The sequence below is a fragment of the Sus scrofa genome, chromosome 14, assembly GCF_054392235.1.
Source record: "Sus scrofa isolate SSC_HxYL_T2T_F1_AM1 chromosome 14, Sscrofa_HxYL_maternal_Yorkshire_Landrace_v2.0, whole genome shotgun sequence".
In the NCBI taxonomy this organism is placed as follows: Eukaryota; Metazoa; Chordata; class Mammalia; order Artiodactyla; family Suidae; genus Sus; species Sus scrofa.
In genome coordinates this window covers 55,640,498-55,659,429 of record NC_139396.1, presented here as the reverse complement: position 1 = coordinate 55,659,429, position 18,932 = coordinate 55,640,498, and the positions used below count along the sequence as shown (strand labels likewise).

The 18,932-nt window shown below is 35.9% G+C and overlaps 1 protein-coding gene across 1 annotated transcript in view; it reads right to left on the bottom strand.

Annotated features, from left to right (window-relative positions):
• Window positions 1–18,932, bottom strand: part of TAOK3 (TAO kinase 3) — a 181,895-nt gene that overhangs the window by 77,871 nt on the left and 85,092 nt on the right. The window contains exons 4-9 of the mRNA XM_003483429.5: window positions 12,448–12,519; window positions 11,990–12,091; window positions 7,717–7,762; window positions 6,713–6,809; window positions 3,140–3,253; window positions 1,584–1,675 (exon numbers count right to left, since the gene is read on the bottom strand). Of these exons, the coding sequence (XP_003483477.1) occupies window positions 1,584–1,675; window positions 3,140–3,253; window positions 6,713–6,809; window positions 7,717–7,762; window positions 11,990–12,091; window positions 12,448–12,519 (523 nt within the window). The remainder of the gene's footprint in view (window positions 1–1,583; window positions 1,676–3,139; window positions 3,254–6,712; window positions 6,810–7,716; window positions 7,763–11,989; window positions 12,092–12,447; window positions 12,520–18,932) is intronic.

Below are 18,932 nucleotides of genomic sequence, written 5' to 3'. Positions count from 1 at the left end.
TATTCTAAGTTTCGTCCTTAGAATTCTTTTTCTCTCATTAATATCTCTTTAATAATTTTAAAAAAAAGACAACAAATTGTGTCTCTTTATCATGTTTCTTTGTTGGAAGGGGGTCAATGAATCAATTGGAAATGCAATACAAACCCAATACACAATAGTTAATATTAATAGTTTTCATTGTAGGTCAACCATTCTAGGGAAAGAGAAAACCTTAGTTTGAGAAACAAATTGGAACTTATAAATCTGTAGGATCAATTTGGATAATAATATAGAAGAAATTAAACAACAACAAAAAAATGACACCTACATGTTAAAAACTGGAAAAAAATTAAAAAAAATTAAATTATATGTATTTCTAAAGGTTTTTTTTTTTTTTTTCTTTTAGGGCCGCACCCAAGGCATATGGAAGTTCCCAGGCTAGGGGTTGAATTGGAGCTGTAGCTGCTGGCCTAAACCATATCCACAGCAATGCAGGATCTGAGCCACTTCTGCGACCTACACCACAGCTCACAGCAACACTGGATCCTTAACCCACAGAACGAGGCCAGGGATAGAACCCGCATCCTCATGGATACTAGTCCGATACATTTCCACTGTATCACAACGGTAACTCCCTATGTTTCTATAAATTTTATTTTTATTTATTTATTTATTTATGTTGGTCTTTTTAGGGCCACACTGGTGGCATATGGAAGTTACCAGGCCAGGGGTCCAATCAGAGTTACAGCTGCTGGACTATGCCACAGCCATAGCAATACCAGATCCAAGCTGTGTCTGTGACCTACACCACAGCTCACGGCAACGCCAGATCCTTAACCTGCCTAGCCCACTGAGTGAGGCTAGGGAGGGAACCCGCGTCCTCATGGATACTAGTCAGGTTCATTAACTGCTGAGCCACGACAGGAATTCCATATTTCTATAAATTTTAAATTAAAAAAAATCTAAATAAAGGCACCATTGTCCTGGAGCTCACACTAGCTTTAGGAGGTTAACTGTGCATATCTTTCTCCAACTCAACACTCAGTGATTCAAATTGGTAGCTTGAAATTGGCTATGGTGGGAATACTTACACCACAGAAATTGGCAAATGCTACAAAATGCTCCTCCCCACCCCCAGAAGAGTTATTACATTTACTAGTACATCACTGGATAAAGTTATCTCTAAGGTATATTAAAGCTCAAAACATACAACCAGAGAATCAAGATTCTGTGGTATGTTAGACAATAGTAGATAACTGCAACAATATCTGGGGAACAACTTTAAAGCTGGGGGCATCCCCTAAAATGAAGTTGCCTCTGGGGTTGTTCTCTATATGGTCAGTTTTTAGAGTCAGACCTTTGATAAGCCTGCTATTATTATCAGATTTCCCTTATACAAGTTAGAATGCAAATTAAGTAATGAATACAACTATGAAGGAAAGTCAAATATTATCAATCATGGTATGGAGAATGAATATTTTTCAAATATTAATATTAACTACTGTATATTCTCACATTTGTTAACTACCATATCAACTCAAACTCTTTTTCTTAATCAAAATGAGTGATTCTCACAAGCACAATGAAAATAACTCTTTACTCACCCATTTCAATACAGGTGATCCCAAGTGACCAAATATCAACTTTCCCATCATACTGTCCCTCATCCATAGCTAAGATCACCTCTGGAGCCATCCTGCCAAATATAATGTGCCAAACTCAAGTTGTAAGTTGAAAACAAAATTCATCTAATAAAGTGATTCAATGAAATAGCTGCTTTTGAACATATTTTTAAAGTTTTATCTGATGAAGCTATTATTTCCTTATACAAATAATTTGAAAAAACACTATTCAAAATATAAACAACATACTCAGTGATTTGCATGAAACAATACAGTATTTTCACTAGATCATGGTTTCACCATTTACTAGCATTTGATCTTAGCTAAGTTACTAAGCCCTTTCTGTATATCAGTGTTCTCATCTATAATATGAAGAGAATTTTGGCTACCTCAGAGAGATTTGTAAAGGATTAATATGTACAAAACACTTAAATTACTTTAAACAACATGAAAAATACTTTATGCAAATATGTAAAGCAATATAATCTGATATTTCCAAGATGCTACAAGCTAAAAACAAAACAAAACCTATCTATAGTAATGGATGGTATTTTGTCCACAATGCATTTTCATTAGGAGGGGAAGGACCATATAATTTAATATTCTTTGTTCTCTGTTAGTATGTATAAGTACTTTCTTAATAGATGCTATTTGATGATGATGGAAAAAATTCAATTTGTAGCTGATTTTTTTTAGTAAGTAATTTTCCAGGGATATACGTCATTCTCCAAGGTACAATGAAATTCAGATGTATTGATGAAAGGAAGGAGTCTTGAATAGAATGAGGTGAAACTTATAAGTCAGAATGACAAGTGAGGTAAAGTATCAGAGAAGTCAACAAAAACAAGAATCCAGAGCTGCTGCTGAAGCTCAGTCAGTTAAGAACCCGATTAGTATCCATGGGTATGCAGGTTCGATCCCTGGTCTGGCTCAGTGGGTTAAGGATACAGCACTGTTGCGAGCTCTGGTATAGGTTGCAGATATGACCTCGATCCTGCGTTGCTGTGGCTGTGGCTGCAGCTCTGATTTGACCTCAGCCTAGGAACTTCCAAATGCCATAGGTGCAGCACTTAAAAACAGAAGAAAAAAAAAAAGAAAGAAAGAAAGAAAAAAGAAAACAAAAACAAGAACCTGAATTTCTTTCATTGAAAGGTGAACTTTATGCTCATTGGGTAGTTAGAGAAGGTTAAAGAAATTACATTGCCTAGAGACTGCCTGAAGAGAAAAGTTCAAGGAAACTTGAAATCTAAAACCTGAGCTTTGTCAGTGAGTTGATAATCCTACTCAGTTTACACACAGTGACATCAACCTTACTTGAACAATTTAGAGTCACTGGAAATTTTACACTAAGTCTGAGTGTTTCTTTTTTGCAAGTGAGTTTACTATCCTTCCTAATGAAATCTCTTTTGAGGCATATGGTTAGACATTGTCAAAAAACAAACAAACCCACCCAGACAAAACCAAAACCAGTGCTATGAGTCCATCTTGCTTATAAATGCATATTTAAAAACCATGTCATGTTTTCTAATTCCACGTACCAATAAGGTGTGCCCACAAAGGAGTTGGCAGGAGAAGCCATTGAAGCAGATCCAAAATCAGCTAGTTTCACCTGACCAGGCTCTGTTAGAAGAATATTTCCTGCTTTAATATCCCTATAGGAAAAAATAAAAGGGTTAGAAAATTACTTTTCAATTTTGATCATGGAATAGGTCAGAGCATGCAATTAATAAGAGAAAAAGTTTATTAAAAAAAAAAAACTTGCTCAGATAGCCAGAAGGGGATTTAGTAATTACTGAATGTTGTAAGGGGGCCCAGATTCCTGGGTGTACTTACTGGTAGGTCATAGTAATTACTAAAAGGTAGAGCTTCTTCAGAGGGAGGGAATGCAATGAGAAAAAAGGCAGACACCGCAGACAAGGAAACCTACTCGTTTGCTATACTTACAAAAGCATATTAGCTGCTAAATCCAGTCACCAATAGTATTCCTTGTGCTGGGAAAATTTGCGCCATTTGTAACTGCCTTTTTTTTCTTTTCCAAATTTCATGACATTTTTGGAGTCTAAACAAACCTTCAATGACTCTGTATTAACTACCTACCAATACACCTCAACTACACACATACCTTTTCTTTCATGCCTGTGACCCTTTCTCTCTGCCTTTTATTGTAACTGCCACTCTAAGGCATTTGAGGGTACATGTTATAGAGAAGGTGTTATTTTAAAAATAACACTGTACAGTAAAAAGAAGACCCTGAAAGATCAAAACAAACAAGGATTAGGGGTTAGGAAATTGCATTTCTATTGTATTATTACAAAAAAATCTCAAGTAGTTACTACTAAAGCTATTAGATAATTTATGCAGCAAAAAAGTTTTAAAAATGTGATTTAAAAGAATTCAATCTTCAGTATGAAAATTTGGAATGAGAAGATGTGGATATACTCCTTATTCTCTTTATGAAAGGCATGAAGTGTAATGAGTACTAAGAACTAAACTGTATGTTAATGGGCAGTGGAAGGATAAAGCAGAGGGAATGAAGAAAACTTATGTAAAGTTGAAAATGAAAGGTTCAAATGCTCCCAAAATAGTTTTTCCGAAAGTCTTCCCTTAAAAATGCACTTCCTTTCTTCATGACATTAGATATTCACAGAGGGAACTTAAAAAACATTATTTATTTCTTGTAGAACAGAAAAATACTTTTTCTCTAATATCTTTAATTAGAATACTGACCTGCCTTTCAAATCAAAACAATAAGAATATGACTTTGTTTATTTATTTGGCCATAACTGCAGCACAGGGGAGTTCCCAGCCTGGGGATCAAACTTGGGCCACCGCAGCAACCCAAGCCACAGGAGTAACAACACCAGATCCTTAACCCTCTAGGCCACTAGTGAACTGAGTTTATTTTTTAATTTATTATTATTTATTTATTTATTTATTTTTTGTCTTGTTGTATTTTCTAGGGCTGCACCAGCGGCATACGGAGGTTCCCAGGTTAGGGGTCTAATCGGAGCTGTAGTTGCCAGCCTACGCCAGAGCCACAGCAACGAGAGATCTGAGCCCTGTCTGTGAACTACGCCACAGCTCAAGGCAATGCTGGATCCTTAACCCACTGAGTGAGGCCAGGGATCAAACCCACAACCTCATGGTTCCTAGTCGGATTCATTAATCACTGAGCCACGACAGGAACTCCATTGAGTTTATTTTTTTAAAAAGAGCATTTTCTAAAAGGTTTTTTTTTTTTTGTCTTTTCAACTCCTTTTACATATTAAGGAAGATAAAGTGTAAAATAAAATAAAATATTAAATTAATGTGCAATTTAAGGTAAGAGAGTCACAAAAAACTGAACTGTAACTTTTAAACAGAAGCAGGCAAAACTGTCATAAACAAGTTGGCATTTAATAATGACATCTTAATACTAAAGATAGAGGCATATATGCATATACATTTTAAAGTTGCCAAATCCACAGACATTATACTTTATATCAATTTTATCAATTATATATCAATTTTGGCAATATTTATTAGACATGGTTGGGTTCATTCTTTATCCTTATGAATAAACCAAATTTATAGCAGCATTTTTAGTCTGCCTATCTTGAGGGAGTTCTGTTTTGTAGTATGTACCAGTGACTGGTGGTGGTTACTCTAGGGCGATTAAAACAGATGCAAAAGGGGAACCTATAACCTAATAGTTTCATTTCTTCCTCTAGTAAATGTAAATTTTTTTCCTTTTGTTTTTTGAGTCATATCAGATCCTTTGTGCCAACTTTATATTCCATTACTTGGCCACGATTCATTAAAGTAACTGTACTAGAAGTTCTTTTTAAGAAGGAAAGATTGGTAACATCTTTATGTAGAAGTTAGTGGTGGGAAGAAGGCTGGAGAGAGCAAAGTGGAGTTATGCTAAAGAAAATACAATTTAAGGGAGTTCATAGTGACCCAGTGGAAATGAATCTGACTAGTAACCATGAGGTTTCAGGTTCAATCCCTAGTCTCGCTCAGTGGGTTAAGGATCTGGTGTTGCCATGAGTTGTGCAGTAGGTCGCAGACCTAGCTTGGATCTGGTGTTTCTGTGGCTGTGGCTATGGCTGGCATCTGTAGCTCCAATTCTACCCCTAGTCTGGGAACTTCCATATGCCCAGGGTGTGGCCTTAAAAAGTAAAAAAAGAAAAAAGGAAAGAAAGAAAATACAATTTAAGAGGGAAGCCTTAGATTAGGAGTTAGAAAATTTGAGTTTCAATCTTTATTACATAACTAGGAAAATAGAGTCAAGTTATTTAAATCTGAGTCTTCATTTCTTCATTTGCCAAAATAAAGACAATAATAACTTCCCGAATACCTATATGGACTAAAGAAATGTAAAAAATTTTAAACTGATAAAACAGCATATTTTACATAAGATTGGCTTGTTATCTGCAACAGAAAAAGGAGAGCAAAGTCAACTAGGAAATACGGAGTTCCTGTCATGGCTCAGTGGTTGACGAATCCAACTAGGAACCATGAGGTTGCGGGTTCTATCCCTGGCCTTGCTCAGTGGGTTAAGGATCCAGCGTTGTCGTGAGCTGTGGTGTAGGTAGCAGAGGCAGCTCGGATCCCGTGTTGCTGTGGCTGTGGCGTAGGCCGGCAGCTGTGGCTCTGATTAGACCCCTAGCCTGGGAACCTCCACATGCCACAGGTATGGTGCTAGAAAAGACAGAAAGACAAACAAACAAACAAACAAACAAATAAATAAATAAAATAAAAAATAAAAAATAAACCAAAGTCAACTAGGAAATAGATACATGCAAGGAAGGCTAACTTTCTTTTCTTCTTGACACAGTATTAAAAGGTTGTTGGGCTCTTCCTCAAATTTCCTTGTAACACTAAGCCTGGAAAATAAGAGATGATGTATAGAACAGAGATGATGTAAGTCTTTGTGGATATATAGGAGAGACCAAGAGATAGGAACTAAATTCTGACAATTATTCTTTACATCCAGAAGCAGCAGCCATCTATTTGCTTCTCATAAATCCTTAGGCACCCTAACAAGTGCAGCATGCACTAATTTTCAAGGTTCTTTGACTACACAGTCCTGTAACCGAAATGAAAATTTAACTGGTCTCTAATCTTACCTATGAATCAAATCATGAGAATGCAGGTAGGCTAGCCCATGCAAGGCACCGTGAGTAATGGCAGCGATCTCCACTTCCTGAAGTGGTTTCTTATGAACTGAGGAAGGAAAAAAAGAAAGCCTGGGGTAGATGATCAGTTTCATTCCTATTTTTATTATCTTAAAACAGCTCTACCAGGCTGAATTACCAACTTTCTTAAATGATCATTTGGGAACACATTCACCTAAATACACAGGATATATATTTTCTATAGAATAGTGGTGATAAATAGTCAGATAACAGGAAACTGCTAGTATAAAAACAACAACAACAAAAAACCCTTCAAAATAGAATAAAACAAAGCCTGATATTCACTGCAAGTAATTGTTAATTTACTTGTCCGTTGTAAGTCAAAGCTACACTGATTCCAATTGGCCAGGCTCAAATTTACCAGTTGCTCTGACATTTTAAGTGCCTAGAATGTTTTAGGTTGCATTATTCTCCTCTACCACAAGCCATCTATAAGTACCCCTTCTAACTACAGGTTTTCATTATCTGTGAAAGCAGCTAATAAGCAATTTCTATTCAGAGATCAAGAATAATATAAGAAAGTTTTTTTTTAATGTAAAATTTTAACACAGCATCTGGTTACAACATTATCTGTAGAGAACTGGGTAGTCAAGAGATTTGGAAGGGTTAAAAATCAATATAATTTGATACCATCAAATTCTATTTTATACAATCACATGAATTTGATGTTTTTGGCTACACATACTGTACCATATTACCCAAACATTTTAGTAGTACCTGCCCTGGATGGGCCATGCACTACAACAGTGTGAGGGCTGCTAATCATTACTCAGATATTTTCCAAGACTGCAGAGACAGAGTTTGCATGGCTTATCCACATAACCACTGAGTTTAAGTCATTAGCCATTTAGTTTGCTCAAGGTGTGATTTAATAGAGTAGATTACATTCTGATCAAGATAAAATAGAAAGGAGGGGATTGTGCTTTTATCCTTACCTTCTAACAAATCAGAGGCTGAGCCTAAGCAATATTCCATCACCAACTGTAACAGATTGAAATAATAACCAGAATAATGATGGTTAATAAGAAATTGCTAAAACCAACTAACCAAGGAATTAAGAATATTAGAAGAATAAAAATTCTGATCTACCCAAAACTGGATTAAATTTTGGTCATCTGGCACTAGTAATTGATTTTTTTATCTTTTAATCATCTGGTTTTGTTATTTCCTATTTGAAATTGGAGTTGGTCTAAGATTATAGGGGGAATGAATATGGATATAGTCACTGTAAATAGTCAAGCTGAGAGTGTCAATTATTCATTTACTAATTTCCACACTTTATTTCAAAAGGATTTAAGGTGGCTAGGTTGCACTATAAATTAAATTTTGTAACTTTGAAAGTGGCAACCACCTACATGAGCCAGTAAAACCGATACTGGAAAATATTGGTTAATAATATAAACCAGTAAGTAGTAAATCCCTTATTTTCACATTTTAAAAAGTTCTAAACAAGAAAATATTGGTTAGAACTCAATCTAAAGATGTAGCCTGCTATGTATAATTACATTTGCTTGAATTCCTGAGATAGATGGGATATTTAAATTTATGTTTCAAAATATTTCTAAAATAATATTATTAACACAGTATTGATATTTATTGGGTTTGCAATGTTGGGAGGCTTTTTAAATGCAAATATGAGAAAACTCTTTCTTTATTCTCATCTTAGATATTTTAGATATCCCCGACTACTACTGATTTATAGCCAAGGTCAGAATTGGAATGCTCAGGGACCAGTCCCCACATATACACACACAAGAGCATGCACATTCTACAAATTATTATTTAGTTATTCTAAAAAACACAATATGCTTTTTTTTTTTTTTTTAGTCTTTGTGCCTTTTCTAAGGCCACTCCCTCGGCATATGGAGGTTCCCAGGCTAGGAGTCTAATCGGAGCTGTAGCCACCAGCCTACACCAGAGCCACAGCAATTCAGGATCCTAGCGTGCCTGCAACCTACACCACAGCTCACGGCAACGCTGGATCATTAACCCACTGAGCAAGGCCAGGGATCGAACCCACAACTTCATGGTTCCTAGTAGGATTCATCAACCACTGAGCCACGACGGGAACTCCCAATATGCTTTTTTTTTTGGCCATGCTAGTGGCATGTGGAAGTTCTTGGGCCAGGGATCAAATCTGTGCCACAGCAGCAATCTGAGTCGCTGCAGTGACAATGCCGGATCCTTAACATACTACAACACAAGGTAATTCCACGATATACTTATGAAATATGAATTTCCTATCATATTAACATATTGATTCCATTCATTAAAAATAATTAATGTGAAAACATTTGTGTATTGTGTATCTAGCATTACTGGAATAATTTGGAAGAATAAGAGATATATATTATTATAATTATGTCATGTTATAATATATAATTATACATGATATATATAATTTTATATTCTTTCTAAATTATTCTAATAGCAAGATATATAATACACAATATATGGTATATCATATATATTATATATTATACATAATAATGGAGATACACATCTATATTATTAAATTTATTATATATTTACATATTAATTAAATATACATAATATATTAATATTATTCCATTTCTGGAACAATCTAAACCAATGAGAAACTTAGAAGTTTATTTTTTTATTTATTTTGTGTGTGTGTGTGTGTGTGTGTGTGTGTGTTTTGCCTTTTCTAGGGCCACTCCTGAGGCATATGGAGGATCCCAGGCTAGGAGTCGAATTGGAGCTGTGGCTGCTGGCCACAGCCACAGCCACAGCCACAGCAATGAGGGATCTGAACCAAGTCTGCGACCTACACCACAGCTCATGGCAACGCCGGATCTTTAACCCACCGAGCAAGGCCGGGGATCAAAATCGCAACCTCATGGTTCCTAGTTGGATTTGTTAACAACTGAGCCACGACAGGAACTCCAAGAAACTTAGTTTAAATTGTAGAAACTTTGGGAGGTCTCTTGAGGCACAGTGGGTTAAGGATCCAGCACTGTCACTGCCGTGGCCCAGATCATTGCTGTGGCATGGGTTATACCCTGGCCCAGGAATTTCCACATTCTGTGGGTATGGCCAAAAAATAAATAAATAAAAGTAAAATTCAGAGGGAGTTCCACTGTGGCTTAGTGATAATGAAGCCAACTAGTGTCCATGAGTACTTGGGTTTGATTCCTGGCCTCGCTCAGGGGATTAAGGATCCGGCATTGCCTGAGAGCTGCAGTGTAGGTCACAGATGCAGCTCGGACCTGGTGTTGCTATGGCCAGCCAGCTACAGCTCCAATTTGACCCCTAGCCAGGGAATTTCCATATGCCGCAGGTGCGGTCCTCAAAGGACAAAAAAAAAAAAAAAAAAAACGGTAAAATTTAGAAACTTTATTATAGTTTTCTGTTTGATATTAAAAATAAGCACATTCATAAAAATTAATTTTATTTGTTATAGTGATATGAGACTACTATAATGAACATTAACCCCCCTCCTTTTTTTGGTCCATGCCCCTGGCATGTGGAAATTCCCATCTTATAGTAGCAACCTGAGCCACAGCAGTGATAAGGCTGGATCCTTAACCCACTACATCACAGAGGTACTCCTGAACATTAGCCTTTTATGTGCACTATTTTTCTTTTATTTTTTCCTCAGCTTTATTAAAGTATAACTGACCAACTATTTTTTTCTTAGTTTTGATGAAAACATTTCTCAACCCTGTTACTTTCTAACTCCTTAAACTGGCCTAGATTAATATGCATACATAATTTGCTTAATCTGAGTATGTGGAAAATGAACATAGAACTTTAAAACTGAATGGAGTGGTTATATTTATAGTCAGGTTTCTATTTTTAAAATTACATGTTTAGCAAACCCAACTAGTATCCATGAGGACATGAATGAGTTCGATCCCTAGCCCTGCTCAGTAGGTTAAGGATCCAGTGTTGCTGTGAGCTGTGGTGTAGGTCGCAGACTCGGCTCGGATCTAGCATTGCTGTGCCTGTGATGTAGGCCAGCAGCTACAGCTCCGATTAGGCCCTTAGCCTGGGAACCTCCGTATGCCACAGATGCGGCCTTAAAAAGACAAAAAGACCAAAAAAATTAAAATAAAAAATAAAATAAAATCACATGTTAACTCTGTATTTTTGTCACAAATATTCTTCATTAGGTCAAATTAGTTGTGGCGGTATGCATGTCTCTCCAGCAGCTTAGATCCTATGAGCTCCTTCTAATCAGCCTACCATATCACTGTAGACAAAGACCCAATAGCAAGCTTATTAGCACTCTATGTGATTTCAGTGTAAATGGGCTTCAAATAAGGGTTTGGAGGACTTTCTGAAGTTTTGAAACACAGGAGATTTAGCAGTTGATTTTGTAATATTTATTCTACCGCTCAAAATCCCTTTCTTGACTCCTTTAAGAAAGCTGATATTGCCAGAGAATTGATTTTCACATAATGACATACTCCTCTTATTAATTTCTTCTGCTCAGAACAAAAGCAATGACTCTAGAAATCTTAAGAGTTGCTTGAGCAGAAAGATTTATATTTATGTTTACTGTTTGACATTCTAACTGGGAACAAAAATTCCATTCCCTAAGTGGAGATCATATACAGGAAGGGACTTATACATGTTAGGTATTCAATAAATGATAGTTATATTGAATAAACTGGAATGTGCAATCCCATAAAGTACATGGTATAGCATTTTCTTATTCTACACTATGTCTAATGTGCTAGGCTAAAATCAGAAACACAATCATATAAAAGAAAAATATACAAAGAAGATGGAATGGACCACTTCAATTTAATCATAATCTAGGCCCTGTGTGGTAAAAATTTAGACAGTAATGGTAATATCAAACACAATTCCAAATTTGGGGGGAACTGGAGTAGGGGATGAGAAATAGCAGATAAAAATTCTAGGATCCGAATAAAAGGCTTTGCCTTTCACTTTTGCAAATAAATCATTATGAAATGATGTTAACTTTTTACTATCTTTTCATTAAGTGTTTATAGAATAAAATTTCCCAATGGCTAGATGTCCTATTTAAACTTTTAGAATATGTACAATACAGCATACTCTGAGATAGTATCAAATGAAAAATACAGGTAACAAAAGTCAAATGAGCAGAAATGGGGCTGGTAATTTTCCAGACCAAAGAGATAGTAGAAAAAAAGAAAAAGAAAAAAATTTTAACTGAAAAAAAAAAAAAAAGATAATGGAGCTTCTTTGACTCACCCAAGCAGTGTGCTCTTTCAAGTAACAACCTTTGTATTCAATGGTATTGGGATGCTTCAGTTGTCGTAAAAATTTGACTTCCTTAAGAATATCTTGCCATTTCTATTAAATCAGAAGGACAAAAATAGATTTTAATTTCAAGTATACCTATATAATATTCTTTTCATTATTTTAAATGATCAAAGAAAATGTTTAATACATAAAGAAGCTATTTAAACTTGTGTTATTTCTTGTTTTACTACATGTAAATTAAATCAACCACCAAAAATATTATAAAAAATCCATTATACAAATCCATATTCTATTCTACTAATAGATGACTGAGGTAGAATATTAGGAAAGTTTATATGCTCCACAAGAAGGGGGAAAAAAACCGTGATAAAGAAATGTTTAAACATGTTTCCACCATCAATTTCATGCTAACTTGTCAGTTTGGGTACACAGTATCTTTAACATACCTCATGTGCCTGCTTTCCACTATAGGACATTTTCTTAACTGCCACCACCTCATTGGTGTGAGCATTTGTGGCCTGTGTTAAAAGAGTAGGGAAAAAAATTAAAAATAATGAATGATGTTTCAGCCAGTTTAACTTAAATATTTGACTAGAGACTTTGATAACATTTCACATTTCATTCTCATAACTCAAAGATGCTACACTTTTTAAAAACTGAAGTACAGTTGATTTACATACAATATTGTGTTAATTTCTGCTGTACAAAGTTATTCAGTTATATATGTATATACATGTTATTATATATATTATATATGTATACACACATTCCCTTTTTTTTTTTTTTTGTCTTTTTACCATTTCTTGGGCCGCTCCCGTGGCATATGGAGGTTCCCAGGCCAGGGGTCTAATTGGAGCTGTAGCTGCCGGCCTACACCAGAGCCATAGCAACGTGGGATCCGAGCCGCGTCTGTGACTTACACCACAGCTCATGGCAACTCTGGATCGTTAACCCACTGAGCAAGGGCAGGGATCAAACCTGCAACCTCATGGTTCTTAGTCGGATTCGTTAACCACTGCGCCATGACGGGAACTCCCCACATTCCTTTTTATATTCTTTTCCACTATGGTTTATCACAGGATATTGAATATAGTTTCTTGTGCTATACAGTAGGACCTTGTTGTTTATCCATTCTATATATAATGGTGTAAAATACGCTGCAACTTTTGATAGGCTAGTTAGATATTTCTACTCCACTTCAAGGTACAGCTTCTTTTTATCCCTTTCCATATACATGCAAAGGCTATAATATAAAAAAGGATTAAGGTTTAACAATATATATGCAATCAAAGCAAGTCATATTTCCAAAATATCCACACTGTTTTCATCATGTAGAATGAAGATTCTCCAATGGAGAATCATAAATATGGTACAATCATAACATAAACATTAAAAGAATTAGGTAATCAATATGAATATACAGTATCACAACAAAAATAAGCTGTAGAGTATGATCTTACTTTTGCAAAATAGTAATAATGATTGTATGTGTAGAAAAAATTATGAAAGAATTTATACCAGAATATACATAAGTGATAATCTCTGGATTATCTGATAAATGATTGCGCCTGACAGAACTTTCCATGAAGATGTAAATGTTCTGTATTTACATCATATATGGGAGCATGTCAAAGGTGGCCAGTTTGACTAAGGAAGTAAATTTTAAACTTCATTTTAATTAACTTAAATTTTTAAAAGTGGCTATTGTATTGAACAGCGCTGCGGACGTTAAAATGAATCCTAACGGGAGTTCTCATCATGGCTCAGCAGTTAATGAGCCAAACTAGTATCCATGAGGATGCAGGGTTTGATCCGTGGCCTTGCTTAGTGGGTTAAGGATTCAGCACTGCTGTGAGCTGAGGTGTAGTTCACAGACGTGGCTCGGATTTGGCGTGGCTTTGGCTATAGTATAGGCCAGCAGCTACAGTTCCGATTCGACCCCTAGCCTGGGAACCTCCATGTGCCATGGGTGTGGCCATAAAAAGACCAAAAAAAAAAAAAAATTAACCTTAAGAGAGACTTTTACTTTCAAAATGATACCTTCCTATTTTACAATAATAATAAAATGGATTACATATACACATACACATATCTATAAAGGTTGCTTTGTCTTACAATTTTCTCTATATATCTTCTCCATACTCAAAACACAGCAGTTCATTGAAAGCACACCTGAAAACTACAATCGCATAGGTAATAATCTTTTCCTTCAAATTTTCTTAAGAAATTTAAAACTAGAGGAGTTCCCGTCGTGGCACAGTGGTTAACGAATATGACTAGGAACCATGAGTTTGTGGGTTCGATCCCTGGCCTTGCTCAGTGGGTTAAGGATCTGGCGTTGCCGTGAGCTGTGGTGTAGGCCACAGACTCGGCTCAGATCCCACGTTGCTGTGGCTGTGGTGTAGGCCAGCGGCTACAGCTCCCATTAGACCCCTGGCCTGGGAACCTCCATATACCGAGGGAGCAGCTCGAGGAAAGGCAAAAAGACATTAAAAAAAAAGAAAGAAAGAAAGAAAGAAATTTAAAACTAGATAATTTTCTAAAATTTTTTCGGAAAAATAAATATAAGACATTAAAAAATTAGCTAGCCATTCCTGTCATGGCTCAGCGGTGACGAACCCGACTAGAATCCATGAGCATATAGGTTCTGTCCGTGGCTTTGCTCAGTGGGTTAAGGATCCGACATTACCTTGAGCTGTGGTGTAAGGTCTCAGACTCCGCTCGGATCCTGCATTGCTGCGGCTGTGGCATAGCAGGCAGCTGTAGCTCTGATTTGACCCCTGCCTGGGAACTTTCATATGCCCTGGGTGTGGCCCTAAAAAGACAAAAATAAATGAATAAATAAATAAATAAAAGATTAGCTAATACTAGCTTTCTTTTAAATAACAGGGCTCTGCATCGGGGTAATACTCCTGATGTAAGTAAACTATTTTGGTTCTATAATAATATCATCATGGCCCAACAAAGCTATAGCAGTGTTTCTGAAGTAAAAGATTGGAATCCACTCTGGTAAAACCAGGTTACCAACTTCAGAGAAAAAAGCCTAATCAATTTCTTAAATGAAATTAAAGAAGCTCCTCTTATAAATGTATAACAATGGCTTTTTCCTAATTAAAAAAATTCTAATTTCAACAACAAACAATACCTTTGATATAAAAAGAATTCAACCCTGGAGTCTTTTTTTTTGGCCTCACCCATGGCTTGCAGAAGTTCCCAGGCCAGTGACTGAATCTACACCACAGCAGTGACAATATTAGGTCCTTAATGCACTGAGCCACATGGGAACTCCCCAAGAGTCTTAATCAATGCCAAAATGCAAAGAGAATAAGCACATATTAAAAAGAAATTTGTGTATGAGCACTAAGGTAAAAGTATCTATTACAAAAACAAGGTATCCACAAGCTACAGTTTCCAAAATAGCAGGACTCTACAAAGGCATTTTTTAAGACATTTTATTCATTTAAAAAGTTGAGACTGACTTTTGCTGAAAATAAAATCTCTCACATTTGGCTGGCTTTTAAAATTTAAAACTAAGACTGTGTTAATGTGACAAAAACAAGGAAAAACTGAAGTAAATTCACTAATACAATAAAGGTTAGGGGAACTATATCTGAAAAGTGAATATTTTGGGTATGAATCCATGTACTGTGCAGCTAAAGGAGACTGGAAGAGGTTTGCTCAATGACAAATTTTATCTAGTAGTGAGACTTCATAGGAAGAAAAAAAAAATCCCATGCAAATGGAATCAGACAGTATTATCTAATTGCTTTTTAAGGTTATTTATAATCAGGGCTTACTTGAGACATGAAAAAATAATCAACCTAAAATAAAAATGTATTACTTTATATTTAGAGTTATCATCACTTAGAACTTGGTAAGTGTACCTATCTACTGGGCAAAGACTTGAAATTTGAAAAACATTTCCATTTATTTACAGATGTGAAATTTTTAATGCAATTTTATACCAGTTAAAATTCAGAACTGAAACTGAAACTTAAAAAAAAAAATCAAGATTTTAGTACATAGAAAGGAAACTATCAATGGGGTTTCAGTTTTCCAATGCATTATACTGTTTTATGAATGATTACAACCTTTAAATATTTCAAGTTTTATTCCTGAAGCTTACTTAATGTATGAATGGTCTCAATGGTCTCAGTAACTTTAGCCATTTAAGTAACCATTGATTCAAAATATATTTATTGAGCACTTAACTACATATATGTTTCTGACATTTTCACAACCATGTTTGGCTGCATTTATGATTGTCAGTTATTTGCTAGTTTATAAAGAAATATAAAAATTAAACATAAGCTTTTCTTTTTGTCCTGGTTATTAAGCCTCAACTAAAACTAAAAGGTATTTAGACCCAGAAGAACAAAACTAAATCTTTTGCTTTAGGTGGATTATGGATGATATGCTGAGTTCAACAAGGCAACACTAAGACCCCAGAAACTTTATAGTTGTGTTTGAATACAAAAACAAACACGCTCAGCCATTTTTATTTTCCTTTAATACAGAGTTTCTTACTATTTAATTTGTTACTGGTGCTAATTTCTGAATTATTTTATGCAAACCCAAATACACACAGATATTTCATCAATAGTTTTAATTTTCTTGGATATAACATGTTTTCTCAGCTGAAGAAAAGCACTAGGTCTTCTGCAGCCTACCTCAACGTAGGTCTCATTTTACTCCTAGTATAGATGGCTTGTTAGTAAGTTTTGAAGCACACATGGTTTACTGCATTAATTCTTAAAGCATGCATGGTTTACTGTATTTATTTAGAAGGGTCTGATTGCTTTTTATTTATTTATTTATTTATTTACTTATTTATTTTTCAGGTTTTTTTTTTTTTTTTTTTTTTTTTTTTTTTTTTTTTGTCTTTTTGCCATTTCTTGGGCCGCTCCCACGGCATATGGAGGTTGCCAGGCTAGGGGTCTAATTAGAGCTGTAGCTGCCAGCCTATGCCAGAGCCACAGCAACGCAGGATCCGAGCCGCGTCTGTGACCTATACCACAGCTCACGGCAATGCCAGATCCTTAACCCACTGAGCAAGGGCAGGGACCGAACCCACAACCTCATGGCCTAGTCGGATTTGTTAACCACTGCGCCACAACGGGAACTCCCTGATTGCTTTTTAAAATAGAAGAGTCAAACAGAGATTGGAACTACTTGCTGACTCTGGCCAAGAGGATTCTGAGAGGATGAATTAGTTATACAGCAATAGAAGGAAAAATAAGAGCAGAAGACTGCGTAAAGAAAGTATCTCTGAGCAAAACAAACAGGTCACAGCCAAATATATACAGAATGTTTCTATTTTTAAAAAGTTCAAAACTGGGTAAAACTTATTTGGGGTGCAGAAATAAGAGGGTTACATATAAAGAAAAATAAACAACAACAAAAATCACCATAAAATTGAGGATATTGGATTCCTGCAACAAAAAAGGGACTTCTGGGGTGCTGGCAATATTCTATTTCATGGCCTGGGTGGTGTTTATAAAGGGATTTACTTTTTAATTATTCTTTATATATTAAAAGATATGTGTGGGATTCCTGTCGTGGCCCAGTGGAAATGAATCTGACTAGTATCCATGAGGACGCAGGTTTGATCCCTGGCCTCGCTCAGTGGGTTAAAGGATCTAGTGTTGCCATGAGCTGTGGTGTAGGTTGCAGAGGCGGCTCAGATATAGTGTTGCTGTGACTCTAGCATAGGCCAGTGGCTACAGTTCCCTAGCCTGGGAACCTCCATATGCTGTATGTATTATATATTAGTAATTTAAAAATTCTTTTAAAAAACGTGTCTTTGTGAATGACAAGGCAGGATTATGATTGGGCCTTAAAGCTGAAAGACTAACATCAGGGTATTAACTTGAAAATAGCCAAACATTAGATGCAGGTGAGGAAGGAGAAGTGATGGTGCTGAGTATAGACACAAAGAGATGAGAGACCATTCAGAGAAAACTCAGGCTGAAGATTTGGCCAGAAACGGAAGGATGAGTTCCAGATGCAATTCGTAAAATCTCATTTGGAAGGACAACTAAAGATAAGCCCTATCCAGAGGGAAGAACATTAAGGACCACTTAAAAAGAAAATTCAAATATTATTTGATTAAGAAAAAAATTATGTGATAACAGGTTTGGAGGCAAAAGGTAATAACTAGTACTTAAATATTACTTGCTTTAATGAACCAGGAACACTTAAGGAAGCACGTGTTACTCTGATGAAGCAAACTTCTAAGGCTGTCAAAGAACTATACATAAATATAGTTTATGCATAACAATATAAAGAACTATATGCAATGAATTTCAGGTGAATAAGCCATGTTAACATTTCAGTCATTTCTCACTCTTCTCATCAGAAGGTAATCATAGACTTGAATTTCAAACTGACTCTATGGGGGCTAAGCCTTGTATCCCTTAATCTAAGATACTGACTTAATATGACTGTTATTAAAAATCTCTCAGTTCATCTCTCTGAGTAGTTGTTCATTTGCCCATTTGTCCATTCACTCATCTGTCCGTCATTTACTGAGTTCCTACTAGTGAGAAATTATACTCGTTACTGGGGATACAGCAGTGAACTAGTAGACATAGCCCCTGTCCTGATGGAGCATATTAGTGAGAGGGACACACATGAATCAATAAAATCTCACACATAATTTATTCAGCTAAACCTGTGATAAATGCAACAAAGTATCAGAGTGGAGTGTTATGAGAGCATAAAGAAAGTCTTAATTTAGTGCTGGATGGTTGAACAGAATGGCTGTCTTGTGGCTGTAACACTTAAGCTGATATCTGTAGGATAAAGAAGAGTTAGACAGGGGTGGGGAACACAACATGCAGTTTTCTAGTTAGGAAGAATAGCATATATAAAGGCCGAGGGCATTAAAGAGCTTGGCACATAGGGGAATTGCACAGAGTTCAAATTGAAG